Source organism: Haemorhous mexicanus, chromosome 3 (assembly GCF_027477595.1).
Source record: "Haemorhous mexicanus isolate bHaeMex1 chromosome 3, bHaeMex1.pri, whole genome shotgun sequence".
Taxonomy (NCBI): Eukaryota; Metazoa; Chordata; class Aves; order Passeriformes; family Fringillidae; genus Haemorhous; species Haemorhous mexicanus.
Genome location: NC_082343.1, coordinates 52974070 through 52990902, shown reverse-complemented (window position 1 = coordinate 52990902; position 16833 = coordinate 52974070). Strand labels below are relative to the sequence as shown.

Genomic DNA, 16833 nt, shown 5'->3' with positions numbered 1-16833 from the left:
GCTATTCTCCCTGTGCTCAGATCTGTTCTAAGTGCCTTTTCCTGCTTACAGATAAGAACATACAAAAATATTTGCAATATCAGGATGTGATACACTTTTTCAGAAAAAAAATTAGAGTGGTAAATGTACCTTTTTGAAAGTACCTATTATTAAACTTAAAACTTAGTAATTTCCAATTAAACAAACACACAGCCTTATGATATCTTCCCTGGCAGATGTTTTGCTGTGGGTTCTTCTCAGCTGGCACCTGAACTGACCTCTTTGCTCAATTTCTTCCTACAGTGTTTTATATTGAAGTCCACCTCCTTGATGGTACTTCTGTAGTTTAAACACACCATACAAAGAATCACTCCTCCCCATTCAAACATGCCAGTGAGTAGGATGCATTTTTTTATCATACAACTACCCAAAACAAACATGTCTAAGAATTAATGAAGACATTATGTCCCAAAATAAAACCAGGAGAGTTCAATATGACGAAATTACTGCTTCCCATCCTCTGACAATCAATCCTGACAACTTCCCCATCACAAAACTAATTCTTTGGATTCCTTATGTGCTTAAACCCCTGATTAAACACCATTTTGCCTGTTTGCACCATGTTATTCTCACCAGTTTCTATAAATATTGCACATGTGCACTCAGTGGTACTGTCTGTAACACAAAACCAGTGGGAGCATTCCAAGTTGCAAAGCTATCCATTGGTAACCTGTTTGGACAGAGGTGTTAAGAAAGGAGGCTTTGTTCTTTATTTTTTAAACACTAGATGGCATTGCTTCCTCCCCTGCCCCCCAGGGAAAACTTGAAGATGAAACTTGCCTTGATTAATGTAAGAGAAGAATTTGTGATTTTGCAAGTTTTGCTATGACTTGATCGGCCCTTAAAAGCCTTTCCTGTAAATCTTAACTCTCGAGTGTGCCACCAAGCCTTTGGTTTGTATTCCTCTGTCTGCAGCCCCCATACTTCTCCATGTGCCAAGGAATTTCTGAAGCACTACTGGTGGAATGGTTTCCTTCAGGTTTCCTTTAAGTAAGGAATGCTAAAGCTACGGGTGATGGATACTATGATGCAGAATATTTTGTTACATAAATTGTGTGTCCTCAAGATGCTAATGAACACTGATACATCCCTGGACCTTTCCTTCTCCAGCTGATTCTCTTTCTTTCATCACATATATTCATGAGCTACAGCAAGAGCCAGAACAAGCTATGAGGCAGGAAGGAACTATACAACCACTTTTCCCCAGGGCCCTTTCCCACAAGAAGAGAGGGATTGGGTTCCTCTCTTTATCATATAGCAGGAGCCAGAGCCAGTAGGACATTGTCCAATTAAAATTAAATAGCAGCTGTTGACAGTTGCTTGTGGGCTAAATTGGTTCTGTGGGGAATAGCTCATTAGAGCCGTCATCTCTATGAAGAGCTGATTGTGTCCTGAGCGCGGGGGCTTCTAAGGCTGGAACCTGCCTTCGGTTCACACCAGCATTATGTGCAGCGTTTGGTACTGCCACACTCGGTGTTACGGGCCAGACTTTTCTTCTCCTACCTTTGTGCAAATCTTACTAAAAATTAACCACAGAGAACGCGCCGTTCCCAGACAAGCTGCTCTTCTTCCCCTACCTTGGAGCACAACCTCTGGCCTGACCCGCAGCACGGCGGGGGAAAAGTCTGAGGCGAGACGTGCCCCCTCTCTTGCTTGGCCCCTTTGGCCGAGCAGAGGAGGCAGGGCGGGCTGGCTTCTCCCTGGGGAGTCCCGCTGGACCGAGCGCCGCGGGGCCGGGCCGGGAGCAGCTACCTTGGCTGGCCGGGAAGGGTGAGGCTCCAGTTCGGGGAGCCACAGGTAGGCGGCGGCCTCCTGCTTTTCCCAGGTTCGTGGAGGGTTTTTTTTCTCCTTCCCTCCTCCTCTTTTTCCAGCTCTCGCTTTCCGGGTTGGGAGTTTGGTGCGTTCAGAAAAGTGCCTGCAACGGCGCGGGGTTCCCCAGGTGGAGCTGGTCCGGGCTTTCTCTCCCCTCCTCCTCTGGCTGGCTTTCCTCCTTTGTGGCCGCATCCAGGGCGCTCCAGTCCCCCTCCCACGCTTCCTCTTTCCTTCCCTCCCCGCCTCATCCTCACTTCGGGGAGAGAAAGCCGGGCTCTTTCCTGTCTCCCGGCCGGCCCGGGCTCTCACCGCGCCCGCCGTGCGGCGGTGCTGCGCCCCGCTCCACTCCCCCTCCTCACCCCTCCCCTCCCATCCCCTCCCTCCTCCCGGGGCCGCTCCCGCCTCCGGGGGCCACTCCCGCACATGGGCGCCGCTCGGGGCTCCCCCTGCGCCGAGGCGGCGGCGGCGGCTCCCCCCCAGCCCCGCAGCGCGTAGCCCGGCCGCCCTCCCTCCCGCCCCGATTCATTTGTTGTTGTGCTGTTCTCTCTCTCTCTCCCTCCCTCTCCACTCTCTGAACTTTTGTCACCGCGGCCGCTGCGCCGATGAAGACTTTTCGCGCCGGGGACGCCTAGCTTTCCCCGCCACCCCTGCCGCTGCCGTGCTCCGCGCTGCTCCCCGTCCCCGGCCGCGATGCCGTTCCCCCTGCGGACCCTGGAGCCGCTGAAGCTGTGCAGGTTGGAAGAGGCCGGCGGGGATGGCGCGGAGCGGGGCGGCCCGGCTCCCGGGGACCACGCCGGGACGGCGGAGGGGGGTGGCGGGCGCCGCCGCGGATCGGTGCCGCTCTTCGGGACGCTGGAGCAGGTCAGCTCGTACGCGCTGGTGTCGCTGCTGATGCAGCTCTCCGACCTCTCCCGCTGCGCCGGCGACATCTTCGGCGGGATCCTCAGCGAGGCGGACTCCCTGTGCCACCGCAACGCCCGGCTCCAGCGCCGCCTCGGCGCCCTGGAGGAGCTCCTCGCCCGCCTCGACCACCGCAAAGTCAAGATCCGTGAGTACCACCCTTGCCCAGCGCTGCGAGCTCGCCCGGGACGGTTGGCGGGGCGGCTCGGGGAGCGGGAGGACCGGCAGGAGGGCGGCCGCCCGGTGGCGGAGCTGTTGGCTCGGCAGACTGGGCTCTAGTTTGTGATTTATTTGAAAATAGAAAGGAAAGAGGAACACCTAAGCATCGCCGTCTCTCTTTTCCCGCACACCGGGGCGGCGGCCGCCCCTGGTCCCGCCGCGGCTCCTCCCGGGCCCCGCCGCTGGCCACGGGCTGTAGCGCGGCGCTGCTCATCCTCCTCCGGGACAGACGGCCCCGGCTCCGTCCCGGTGGCTCCGGCCCTGGATGTCGCCCGCCCGTGCGGGAGGGGCGGTGTCAGCGTGCCGGGCTGGCGGCTGCGGTGTTCCCGCAGCGCTTCTGTGCGGCGGAGCCGTCTCTCACCGGGGAGAACGTGTCCGGGGGCAGGCAGCGGGCTGGCCGGGGGCGGGGGGCAGCCAGCCCCGGGAGCTGAGAGCGCTGCGATCCCGGGGGAGTTTGTTTATATGCTTATGCCGGGTATGCGCTAGACTTGGGATCGGCCGAGCTTCTGACAGTTCAGCCCACATGCCTGATTAATTCTTTTGTGTGTGCACGGAAAGACCTCAGTAAATAGAAACCTGGACGTATTTTGCAGCTGGTTTTGTGTCTCTCCGTTCTCTCGAGTTTCTGTTCTTTGTGCAGAGCTGATTTCAAACTTTGAGATTTCAACTTCATACGGAGCCCAGGCAGCAAGATGCGGATTCAGCCTCGGATTCCTAAGTACTGGCAGCATGGGAGGCTGTTCTTAAGTTTTTTTCAGAGCCTGTAAAGTGGCCCTTAGAAGGGACTAATTGTACACCTACACAGAGCTATAGGAAAAGGTGGTTTGGGTTTTTTCCTGAGCTTGGTCCAACTTTGTAGTAAGGACCCAGTAAAATTTGCATCTGGTACGTGAAGTTTTGTTTATGCATGACCAAGCTCCCCACAGACAATGTGGGAGATGGCTTGCAACATCAGCTTAGCTTTCTCAATGTGCTGGAAACATTCAGGAACCCAAAGAATTGTGTTGCAACTTTTGTGGCAGCTATATAAGGTGTAAGCCCAGCCTAAATAGGGTTGTTGCTCAGAGACCACCGACAGTTTTCTTCTGACTGGAAGTAGAAAGCTCGCTTTCCATATGGCGCACTTATGAGCAAAATTGATAAGGAAAGAAATTAATTGATAATTTCAGAAATAAGATTTAAAGGGTATGAACCCTGTATGGGTAATTTACCTGTTTCATTGCAGAAGTATTCCTTATGGTATACCTGAGTATGTGATTTCTCTGGGGGAGGAAACCTCCATCATGCATACCAAACCTTGTGGTTTTTAAGTGTGAGGCTAAAGTTTGTGCTAACCAGTTTTACTTTTCTAGGTGCTTTATAACTGAATGATAAATGGAAGGACAATTTCTTCCTCACCAAGAGAAGTATAACCTTTTCTGCCAGTACAGTTGTGTTAACTAGGCGTGGTATGGTGCTGTCACACTTGAAATGTGAGTGTGTTATTACTGAGGATACCTGCAGTGGTATATTAAATTAATTGCCTGATAGGAAGCAATACTTATTTATCTCAGTTTAAATAGAATGCTAATGATTACCATACACTGATGCCATGTATATAAAGGCAAGGGTGAAATAAGGCTGCTGCTGCACTGTGCAAGCCCTGGAATTCTAGGTGTCAGACTCTTAGTGATTGTATTCTTTCTTAGTCATCCTTTTGCACACAAATTATATATTCATGATTTTTTGTTGGTGTTGTTGTTATAACTCAGTTTTTCAGGCTAAACCTGTTATTGCTTTTAATTTGATGGTCTTTGCTCTTGTGATTGTGATGCCCAAAACGGGATGCAGTTCTCATGTTTGGCTTTCTCTGTTTGGTTTTAAATTCTTTGCTAAGTGTCATGTCTTCTGTTCATTCAGTTTTGCTACTTGCAATCTCATTGCTGCTGCTGCTATATTCACTTTTCAAAGATCTCATTCATTTCAGTCTAAGAGAATTAACAATTATTTAGCTCTAATTTTTTTTTTTTTGTGTGTGTGTGTGTGTGTTTTGGGTCTTTGTTTGGGTTTTTTGTTGTTTGTTGGTTTGGGGTTTTTGTTTTGTTTGTAAGGGAAGGTTATTTTATTTACCTGTTCAGTCACTAGGAATTGATGTGTAGGCTGAGCTGACATGAAGCTGCACATAAAGCCATGGCAATTCCTATAAGCTTTCTGGGTACTGCAGTCTGCTCAAGGAAATCAGGTAGGATGCTCTGTTGCAGTTAGAGTCATGAACATCTCTGTAATACAAGCCATCAAGACTTGTCTGCAGATTTAACCCTGTTCCTGACATTAAAGGGAACTACATAGAAAACAAAGAAAATGGTTTAATAATGCTGTCTTTGGCTTGGAAAGAACAGCAAGGGGGATTTTTCCTTCCAGTTTTTGAAGCCTCATGGAATCAGGTATAAGATCAACAAGGACAGAATAATTGCTTTCCCATTTACTAGGTTTTTACTAATCATAAACCTTTTCAGATATTGTAAACTACTGCACCTTTTGTGGTGCACAAGTACACACACAGGTGCAGTATGACATTGTGTCAGATGACTTAAGTAATTTGCCCTTGCATTCAGGATGAGGGGATAGGACACTCTACACCTGCTTTTCAAATCACAGGTAATTTCTACTTGACTAAATGGCTTTTGCTCTCTTTGTGGGGCCCAGACAATAATTTCCTCTTGCAACTGAAGGTCCCAGAACAGCTTTTGAGATCCCAGCATGATGTTGTGTGGGAAGAACCAGAAGAGGACTAGAAAACTTCAAATCTGGGTTACAACCACTTTTTGGGAAGTAGCTGCAAACTGGCAGCTGGTAGAAGATATGCAATGTGTGTCCATGGTGCTTGGGAAAGTACATACTTTGAAATTGTGGGTGTTTTTTTTTTTTTTTTTTTATTAGCACTATCATAATTTTGTTTCAAAATAAAGTTTGCATGCAGTACCCTTCAGATAAGAGGGGTCCATCGGTGTTTGTTCCTTGCTGAGCATGGGCAGGGAGGGAAAGCAGGCAGAACAAAGCTCTTTGTCTTCACTTAGTCACTCTCTGCAGTCATTGACTGTGCTTGCTGCTCTGCCTGTACAGTGTGTCCTTGTGTGTGTGTAGGATCCATAAGCTCCTAGATCTAGATGTTAGAGTCTGAATAGGTAAATGTGCCTCAGATGATCTCTGATGTTTCTCTTCTGTTACATACTCACCGGTATTCTGTAGTGGGTGCATTAGTTCAAGGACATCCGTTCACTGTTCCACATGGGAGAGAACTTTCTGATGTGGCAAACTGGTTAAGGATGTGCTGTAGTGCAGTAGGTGCTATGTCTTTGCAACCCTTACTAGGGATAAACTTCCCCATGTCTGGAATTCAGCCATGCCCTTCAGCTGGGAGGCCTCCTTTCCAAGGGTTTTGTAATGGTGTGCCACATGTACCCGGAGAGCTTAATTTCATGTCTGCTTCAGCACTTAGAAGGCAGCTTCCAGATGTATGCAGTCTTGGTGATGGCTGAATTTTCAGATTCACTAGAATGAGTTTTCAGATTCACTAGAATGACTCTGCTTTCTATGGTTTGGTTTAGCTCTCTTTAACTTTTTGTTTACAGTGGTAGAGAAGTTTCTGGCTTTATCCCCCCAGCTGAGAGAATTGTGCTTGATTTCAGTACAAGGCTATTTTTAAGGCCAGTTAGTAAAATGGTTTCCTGACGTGTATTTGAGCTTTGGATAATGAGCAGGGTGTTGTGCCACAAGAAGGGACATCAAAATATGATGAGACACGGCCCTGTGGGCTGATGACTGGTTTATAACTCATGGTGATGGGAGGCGCTTAATGGCTCAAGGTGCCTTATAAAATTCAAGTGTAGTATGCAGTACTTGTGACCTTAGTTCAGCTGCACTAGTCACATCTAGAGAATTAATTAGATTCAGTACATTTTTAAACAGTCTTTCATCAGGTTTTCATTAAGCTTATGTGTGTTGCTGTTTTGCATGATGTTTTGTCATATGTTTCCAGAGTCCAGCTGCCATAATATGTTTTACACCACGGGACTTGCCTAACAGCTTTTTATTTTCTAGCAGTGTGCATCTGTAGCTGTGACCTAGCATCAGGTGATGTGGTTTTTCATCACTTTTGGTTCTCAAATGTCAGGGTGGGTGAGGACAAGTGCCTCTTTGAAGTGATCAGAGCTCGTCAAAAGGCATAGGATGGCTGCAGAGAAATCTTGCATGAATTACAAGGCCAGCTCTTGGGAAATGCTGTGGGGCCTTAAACAGTCATTGTTTTTGTAGGGCGTGAAGAAGGACATTTTTTCTATTAATATTTGTCTTCTGCCATCTGCTGTTATTTATGCAAAAGATATTATTGCTGTTCTTTTCTGTAAATCCCAATGGTTTGACAGACTGGAAGGCTGTTCCTTCCATCCTCTCTGCTATTTATTTTAAAGTCTTTCTGAAGAGATTATTTGAGAGAGGTGCTGGAAGGTTAACCTAATGACAACTTCTGGTTCAGTGTCTCCACTAGCAGGATGGGGTTTGGCCAGTTGCACCTCTGATTTTGTGGGAGGGAGGAAATGCTTCCTCCTAATTAGTGTTGCTTAAAATCCTTCAGTGTTTGATTTTAAAGGCACAGCATAGTAATTTGATTTTGATGCACAATGTCTATACGTATGTATGGTTTTTGTTGGGTTTTTTTTCCCCCTCCAAGTTTAAGGACATTAATGCAAGAGAGCTGGGGGTGTGGGGAGTAAGGCTTTCTATTTGTCTGCATGATGGAAGGACAATCCAGTTTACACTTCATCTCCTGCTATTTTGTTTAGTAAGTATTTTCCACTCTTTGTGTGCAAGGCAGTACTGGAGCACATTTCCTGCTTTAGCTGAACAGGAAGCTTTATTCAGCTTATTCCTAGGGAAACCCCTCCTCCATCCCAAGCCACCAAAAGTGAGCATTATTTGAGACAGTATCAGCAGTAGGCAGGAGATGAAGGGGCTGGCTGGCTTTCTATAGTTTCTGGTATAAGGACAGAGAATACAAGATATTCATCATCCTGCAGCAGTAAGAAGAATCCTTCTTTAGAAAAAGGTTTAGGGGAAAAAAAAGTCAACACACGCCCCCATGAAAGAAAACAAAACACACCACAACCAAAATCCCCAAACTAACCACCAAAACCACAGTGTGCTCATGAGAAAGCTTTGGTGAGAAAAGACAGGCTTTTAGGTGAAGAACTCTGTTCTAGCACTGTTTGGGAGCTACAGTTCTTCCATCATTACAGATGCTTGAGGTGACTGCACTGTGGGACTTCTCTCTGTTGCTGTGCAATATGAAGATTCGACAGCAAAGTTCAACCATGTTAAGCAGTTAATTCCTAAGTTCCCCCTTGGAAAGGAAAGAAAAGAAGAAATTTTCTCTTTAACCCTGTTGTAATTATTCAGTTTGCTGCTCAGAAGCAATATAACTCTTGTTTTATTTAGCTAGTGCAAGACTGATTATCTGTGGAGATTCAACCTGATCCAAAGGAGATTTTGTTTGAAATAAGCAGGAAGAAAGTCTGAGTTAGAAAAAGATTTCCCATGGGGATGGTGGGCCAAATCGTTGTCCTGCTGAGTGGCAAAGCTCCAGCTGAATTCAGTTTGATGAGGGTTTGGCTTGCTGTTCTGAGAACAGTTGACACTCTTTGGCTGAAATGTAGAGCTGCTTTGTACATGGCTCAGAACCTATTATACACCACCTACGAACATTTATTTCCTTGGAACTTATGAGTGGCTTGATCATTCAGGAAAACAGCGTTTAGGAGAGGTAGTTAATGAATTAAACATACTTGTAGTTAGTTGTTTTCAATTAGGATCTATTTTGAAGGTTGCTAGATATTTTAGGATGCACTAAAATGTCCTCGGAAGTTTTTCTTCCTATTAGTATTGGCACACTCTCATCTTGGTTGAGTGCAAGCTAGTAGTCTTGGTCTTGTGTGATTCTCTCTAAGCTAATATGAATCTCCCGCAGAAGAATAATTTTTTTGGATGAGCCTATTAAAAAACATAGAACAACACAGTGGAGAGCCACTGAAATTCCTTAAACCCTCTATCCTGGAATTTAAACCAGCCTCTAATCAACAGAAAGTGGGATCAGGCGTTCAAGGGGGGTTGGGAGCAGCTTATCCCTCACATGCTTAGTGTTCCCTGCATCTTCCACTGAAGTGTTTGGTGCTGGTTGCTCTCAGCCATGGGGCGCTTCATTTAATGTTGCCCAGGCCAGAGTCACTGCGGTAATTCCTGTCCGTTTCCTGTGTTTCTGGGTGAAGGAGCAGCAATTTCCCTTTCCTCATCTTCCTTTTTTTTCACCTACATGCTCAAATAAATGATAAAATAAATGATGGCATGTTCTTTGCTTCCTGTTATCCGGAGCACTAGTGCAGCAGAAACAGAAAGGAGGATTGGGAAACAGGAGGAATTAAAAGACAGACATGGAAAGCTTGGCAATTATGCAAAGCCCCAGTTTCTTTTGTAGTCCTAAACTAGCTATCAACAGGCAAGATCAAAGCTGTCCACCCTAATAGTTAACAAGATCAATTAAACATGCTAATTAAATGTTGTTCTTGGCTGTAGGTTGGATAGGAAACCTGCTGGTTGGATGGCAGTCTCCAGAAAGCCTGGATGTCATGCAACTTAAGATACTAGAAAAAATATTTTGCTACCTGTGGATTTAGCACAGATTAATGTGGGTGGACTTTGCAAGTTGTTTTTACTTATATCCTACCATATTTTAGTTGGGCAGGGCTGCTTCAGGCTGTCATGGGTTTTTTCTCTTTGTCATTTGTAAATTATGGTGGCTTAAGTTAGGCTGGTTTTATTTATTTATTTATTGGCCTCTTGTCCTTTAATCAGTATTGTGCATATGAGATTTCATTTCCCTTCAAGAACTAGGAGTAGTTAGAATGTAAATGTTTAAGGTCCAATGAATGTGATTGAGCTTCAGGCACTCTGCAGTCTGGAGGCAGGGTAATTACTCCTGCAGAGAGAGGCAGAACCAAGTAATTGCTTTGCTGTCACTCTTCTGGGTAGTTACCCTGTTGAAGCCACTGTACTACACAGTTTTTAGGTTAAGACCTGATTAATTTTTTTAGTTCCTTCCTCCTTTTTTCTCCTCCTCATTTTCTTTAGTAGTTTTGACTCCTCACTCACCCCAGGTGTGCTCTGAGCTGCCTCTGTCTGTTCTGAGGTGGGACAGTCCCAGTGTCTGCTCTGCACCTCACCACCCATGTCACTTGTTAACACTCAGCACTTCACCTTCCTCAAATACAACACCCTCTGCAGGCCTGATAGTTGGTTGGGTTAGTGAGGAGGGAGGTGAGGAGACAGGAGGCAGAGACAGGGAAGGGTGAAATTTGATGGAGGTTCTGGCTTTCTCCTGAGAGCCCCCCTCACCCCTCTATTTCATAACCCCTTGGTGCTAGCCCCAGTGTAAGGCCTTCCTGCCTGGGGTTGTGGCACAGTGGGTAGCACCATAATCACTGAGTATGTCCTTTGCTTCATTTCTATTGCTTCCCTTTCAAACATGTCCATTGCCCTGCTATAGGAGTACAAAGCAAGCACAAAACCATTTACATCATTACAGTGATGGAAGTGAGAATATCAAGGTATTGCTTGGAATAAAAAAACCCTCAAAGGAACTGACTTTAATGTGTGTCTGTGGCTGAGTTCTTACAACTTTCAAACTTAGAGGACATTTTAATGTTTCAGTAAGTTTAATTTCCCTTATGTGAGCAGCAGTTCTGTCTTAATTTGAAGTTTGACATCTTGATAACAAGTAGATCTGTTAAGTTAGTTGATTGGACATTCCTTTTACTGTAATTGGGCTGCAGCCTAGCTAACCGAATTTTGGTTAATCTAAGATTGTAATTTTTTAATTAACTTTGCTCCTACTTTTCAGAGATTAGGACTAGAACAGCTGCCTCCTGAAGTATATTGGAACTATGGATGCTATCTGAAGAACTGAGCCACTTCGTTTTTTTCTGCTAGCACTAAATGCAAATGTTAATCATAATGGGAAAATGATGGCAATTTCAAGCATATTGAGTAATAGTGACAATGGTGGGATTTTTTTTTTCCCTGGTTGAGCAACCAATTGGAAAATGAAAACAAGACACTTCTACAGTATGTTTTAAATGGTAATGTGTTGTACTTGAATGGTCTTCTTTCTTCTTGGTCCTCCCAATTTTTTTTTTTTTTTTTTTTTTTTTTTTTTTAGTGTCAAAATGCTGGCTACAGAAGAGCTCTCATCAGCTTTTAACTGGTGGGATAAATATTGTCAGTTACTGGCTTATATACATTCTTTCTGTCTGGCTGTTACATTGTAAAGTTTCTCAAAATCTTGGGTTTGAGTAAGAAAGCAAGCCCAGTCTTTCTCCTTGCAAATGGGTATCTGTCTTTTGTTTTCTACTTTAGCAAGTTTTAGCTTTTGGCAGCAGATGGAGTTTGCTTACAGGAAGCTCAGCAGGATCCAAGATGAGTGCCTTGTGGGTTATCTCTAGTGGCACCTTTTGTTCCTGCTGTATGGAAGGGAAAACCTCCCAAGCAAGTGGTGTTGGCTTTCCCTTCCTGTTGAGTTATCTAGTTCATGGTGAGTAACTGAATCTGCTTGGAACGGCTGAGAAACCAAGAGATGCTCGGCTAATGTAGTATCATTAAAGGTTAAAAAGAAAATATCAAAATTTTTTTAGCCACATTGTCCTTAGAGACACTTAAAACATTTTGAAGTAGAAAAAAGAACTCAACTACCAGGAAATGGGAACAAGCTCTTACAAAACTTTTCATTAACTGTGGTATTTGATCTTCAATTTAGAAGAAAGATAGCACATGACTGATAACACAGCAAAATCCATCACCCGTTATTCTGGACATGATGCAAATAAAATCCTTTCTACTCAAATTTTGCATTATTTTTCTTTCCTTCAATGTATGTCCTAGAGACTGAAAAATATTTATTTGCAGAATTCCAAGAACCCAAGAATTTCTGAAAATTATCACACAGTAAGATTGAAGATGTGTTCATGCGTATATGAACAGTAATGCAATTAAGTACACGGTTATAACCTCCTTTATACTATTTTGATTTGTAGTGTTGGAAACATGGAAGCCTTCTTATGTGAACTTTAAGATTTTTAAATATGAGAAAGAAATAAGTTTGTTCCAGATTTGTTGTGAGGAAGAATGGAAATACAGAAATATTCAAAAATATGTCTTGACGTGTTGGTTTAGATGCAGTTTCCTAAAAGTTGTTGATTGAGCTATTTCCTTGTTCTATTAAAATAAAGGTAGCTAGTCACTATGTAGTTCCTCCTGCTAACCTTACTCTAATAATGTGTATGTGATAGAAGATCAGGTATCTTGGGGTATAAATATACCTACCATAAACTCATTCTGCATGGCTGAATGCATGCCGTAGGGAATGGCTATGGCAGGAAACAGAAGGGTGATAATGGGGTTAGAACTGAAAGGTTTTGTACCAGCTGCATTCGCGACCTCGTTGGAAGCCCAGATATGGGAAACTGGTATGGCAACTGATCTCCGTGGGGCCAACACCCTTCCTGCTATCTCTGGCTGCTGCCCTGGCAGTGGGGAGCATGTGCAGTCCTGTTGGGCAGGCTGGGGCAGCCTGAGCCCTGCAGGGAGCAGTCCCGTGGAGGGGGGCCCTGACCCAGTGGGGCTGCAGCTGGGCTCAGCCCTGGTTGTGCAACGCCAGCCAAAGCGGCTCTGCCTCTGCGCTTCGGAAATCGCGGGTGGCATCGCGCAGGGCTCGATGTCCTCCTCCCAGGGAGGCAAGCAGGATCATAACAAGGCTGGTTTCAATGTAAATACATCATTGCAGTTGATTTTGACATTGCTGTTGCTGTTATAATTGTATCATAATTACGAAATACGTACAATTGCAATCTATAATCGTGATCTTTACCTTCAGGAAAGAAAGGGAAGCTGGAGAAAACGAGGCGAGCGTGCGTCAGTTCTCTTGCCCTGCCTTGTCTTGATGGTCAGTGGTAGGACAGGGCTGCCCTTCTCCAAATCTGCATGGAGAGGACAGAGCCTGTGCTTGCTTATCCTGAAGGAAGGTTAAATTGCAGTGTTGGCCTGTTTGCGATAACAAATTTCCTTAAAACATTGGGAAGCACTTACACAGCACAGCCGCAGTGCAGATTGAAGTGCGATTTAGAAGGCTCTTTGCCCTAAAAGAGTCTAGTCATAACACATATGAGTGAATACAGAAGATGGTAATTTAGTTAAGTGTGGCTTAAAACAGTCTGTTTTGAAGAACCCAGAGTTTCACAACAGTTATGAGCTTTTTTGAGGTCTAGAGGAAGAGCAGGTAATTAGAAATCCACAGAGTGTTTGCCTGAGGTGAAGAATACCACAAAAACATACAGCTCTTGGTGCTTTTTAGTTTGTCATGTTACAAAAGCCTCTGTTTGTCCGTATCTGTTACAGAGACATTGTGTCTACTGGATGGTAATGAAGACTAAAACCATCTGCAGTTCTTATTATCTTGCCTGCTCCCACTCATTGCTGAGCTTGGCTTGAATTCTGTAATTTGTGATGTCCCCTCTGAAGAGTGTGGTATGTAACATGGGAGGGGAGTGCTCTTCAAGGCGTGTTGTTTTGACCCTGCTGCTCTAACTGAGCATGTTTTCCTCTCCCACCCCTTTTCCCAACACATAAAACACAGTAGCTTTTTCTTTACAAAACATTTTTTTACTGTTAGTAACCTTGCTGACAAACTGTGAAACTTGCTGCAGTCTGGAAATAGCTGCAGCTTGTAAAAGGTAGGGTGAAGAGTGGGTAATTTAGCATTGTACATAGAGATAATGTGCTGCAGGTTAACGCATCAAATATTTAAATGATTTAAATGCATTGTGTAGTGCAACTGGTAGAAAAATGAATTAGGTCATGATAGACAAAAGCTTGTCTTCTTTTGAGCTCCTGTCAGCTTGGCATGTTTGTGCTCCACTGGTTTTATCACTAGTTATGGCTATGCACATATGGTATTTCTAATTTAAATTAGTATTAGTCGCTTATAAAAATATGAATAAAGTTAATCCTGAAGACAAATGAAAGCATGGGCATATCTCTAGTGGAACTTTGAATTTATTAGGCAGAACTCCAGAATATCTCAGCTTTTAATATAAACAGCCAATTGGAAAAATGACTGACTGATAAAAGGCAGATAGCACCAAATAGCAAGTGCAGGTAGGAACTCTGTATGTGAATGCTGAAGTGAGCAGTGTCACTCACTGTTGGCCTGAAAGAGGTGCATGGTCATGGTTAGCACAAGAGCACAGCCTGCACTTACAGGGTGCTATAAAAGATACTTTAACTGTGTGCCATGTGCTGCATTACCTTCCTCCCCTGCTTCGGTGGCTGTTGTTGAAGCTAAGACAGTGAATTTGAATGGAATGAAACTTTTCAAGGGAGAGTTCTTGAGGCTGCTTGGGTAGTCACCAAAGGACCTGTCTTGAGAGCATTGCAACCGAATGGGTAAACCTACAGTGTTCCCATGGGCCCACGTGTTGAGCTAATCCAGATCCCTCTGGATGGCATCCTGCCCCTCAGGTGTGTCGACCACACCACTCAGCTTGGTGTCTGTCGCCTGCAAAGTTGCTGAGGGTGCACTTGATCCCTTCATCTTTGTCAGTGATGGCATTAAACAGAACTGGTCCCAGTATGGCCCCACTTGTCACTGATCTCCATCTGGACACTGAGTTATTGATCACTATTTCTGTCTGTGGCCACATAATCCAGCCCATACTCAGGATAGGCTGAGTGGGAGCCAGGAGCTGAGGGTTGTGTGCATTTGTGTTCTGTATATCTCCAAGGATGGAGCAATCACAACCCTCACAGTAAAACTGTTTTTCCATATGCTTAAATGGAGTTTCATGCATTACAGTTGGTTCTCATTGCCTCTTGTCAAAGCATTGTAACCACGAGCACGGATACACTCCTTACTGGAAGGCTGTCATGGAGAGGTACTAATGGGACCCAAAATAAAACACAACGTGATCAAGAGAGCTGGGATGCTCTGTGGCCTTTGGTAAATGTCTGTCCTGGTTTTGGCCAGGGCAGGGTAATTTTTAGATGGGAGAGTGTGTGGCCAGGACCCAGATGTTATTCTGTACCACCTCAGGCCATTGCTGCAGGCAGGGGGGAAAGGGACTTGCTCTTATTCTCTCTCTCTCTCTCTCTCACTGCTGGGGAGAAGGAGTTTCCCCAGTTAAGAAAAGGTGGTGAGGGAACCTGTCTGGTATTTCCTTATTGTCATGGGCTTTCCATGTAAATAGTTTCTTTGTCTTATTCCTTTTTTTATTAATATTGCTTCTGTTCATTTTCTTATCTCATTGCTGTTTCCAGTTAATTGTTCTTATCTCCACCTGTGCCTCCAGTTGGAGTGAAGGGGGAGCAAGCAGTGGTGTGGTTTTAGCAGGAGTACTAAATTGGAAAGTACCATTCCTAAACTGTGACTATGTCTTAGCACATTTATTTGAAAAAAGATGGGCAAGGGAAGGTGTTAGTTAATCAAGTTATAGAGCTGGGAGCCAAAAATCACATTCTAAAAATTAAAAATAATATTTTTATTTTTACTTATATTTATTTACTTGAGGACTTCTGACCTTGCAGTGCTTCTTGGGAAGAGCTTTAATACTCTCCATAAAAATACCTATTGTTTCTGTTGAAAGGCAAGGTAATAAACTTGATCTCAGAAAGATGGAAACTGTCTCCAGTGGAGAAAGTAGAAACTGTTTCCAGTGTCTCACCTTACAGATCCTGCTGGCAATGACCTCTAAGGGAGTGAAAAGCATTCACTGTGTGCAGGAGGACTCCTGAACAACCCTTCCGCATGCTTAAGAATTTCAGCAGCGGCTTCTCTTTGAAATTCTGACAAAGATCCTTGGCTGGGTTTTTGGAAACTGTCTAGGATCTAGGTTACATTGCTACAGTACCCTATTTTTCGCTTGTTGATGGGAGCTTTATTAAGGAGGATGGAAAACATACCATATAGTTCTGTTCTTCATCTTGCTTGGGGCAAGCAAGCGAACTCCAACGAGAATTGCAGGAAACACCTTTTTGATCATCCACAGCAGCAGTGGATCAAATAAAGCAGTTCCTCAGTTGCTGCTAATTAAACACATTTTCCTATCCTTCCCCTAAGTAAGCAACACTTCAGGCTGACTTAATTGCCAGGACTGTGTAAGTGTGCTGGTTCTTTAGAAGAAAGTTGTGATTTAAGGGCCAAATCAAAGCTATTGGAGAGAAATAGTTTTAAAATGTTTTTGCTAGACTGTAGAATCATCTGGTGTTTTACATAACTTATAACTTACATACATGGATGGCAAGCTATCATTATACATTTTTTTCCCAGTGCAAGTTCATAAACCTTGTTAAAATTGTCCAAATTCACATGGAGGAAGCCAAACTGGCATTCAATACAGCTATATTTAAAGCTCTTGGCAGGACTTTTCCCATATGAAAGATGTTATATGTAAACTCTTGGAACAAAACTCAGAGTTTTGTGATGACAATTCTAAAGACTGCCAGATCATCTAAAATTAAGAGATTTTTAAATACTAGATGAGAGTTCTGTTTCAGAGTTCTCTTGTCTTATACTGTCTTTCTGTTGTCCATGTAAATTGATTTTTCTTACAGCACCTCTGGGAAATATCCACAGGATAAGCTTGTAATCTCAGGTATTTGGCACCTCTGTTGCTTTCTGCCATGGAATCCTGCAAAAATGGGGTTCATTGAAAAGTCTGCTCTTAAGTATTTGAGCGTAATGAATGATTTTTCTTTTTTTTTCTCTCCATACTGTGTTTCTAAGGAGAA

The 16833-nt window shown here is 44.3% G+C and overlaps 1 protein-coding gene across 4 annotated transcripts in view; it reads left to right on the top strand.

Annotated features, from left to right (window-relative positions):
• The first annotated feature begins 2378 nt into the window (after positions 1 to 2378).
• NHSL1 (NHS like 1) overlaps positions 2379 to 16833 on the top strand; it is a 175721-nt gene continuing 161266 nt past the window's right edge. For all 4 annotated transcript variants that reach the window (XM_059841821.1, XM_059841820.1, XM_059841819.1 and 1 more), the window contains exon 1: positions 2379 to 2899. In XM_059841821.1, the coding sequence (XP_059697804.1) occupies positions 2542 to 2899 (358 nt within the window). In that variant the 5' untranslated portion in view covers positions 2379 to 2541. The remainder of the gene's footprint in view (positions 2900 to 16833) is intronic.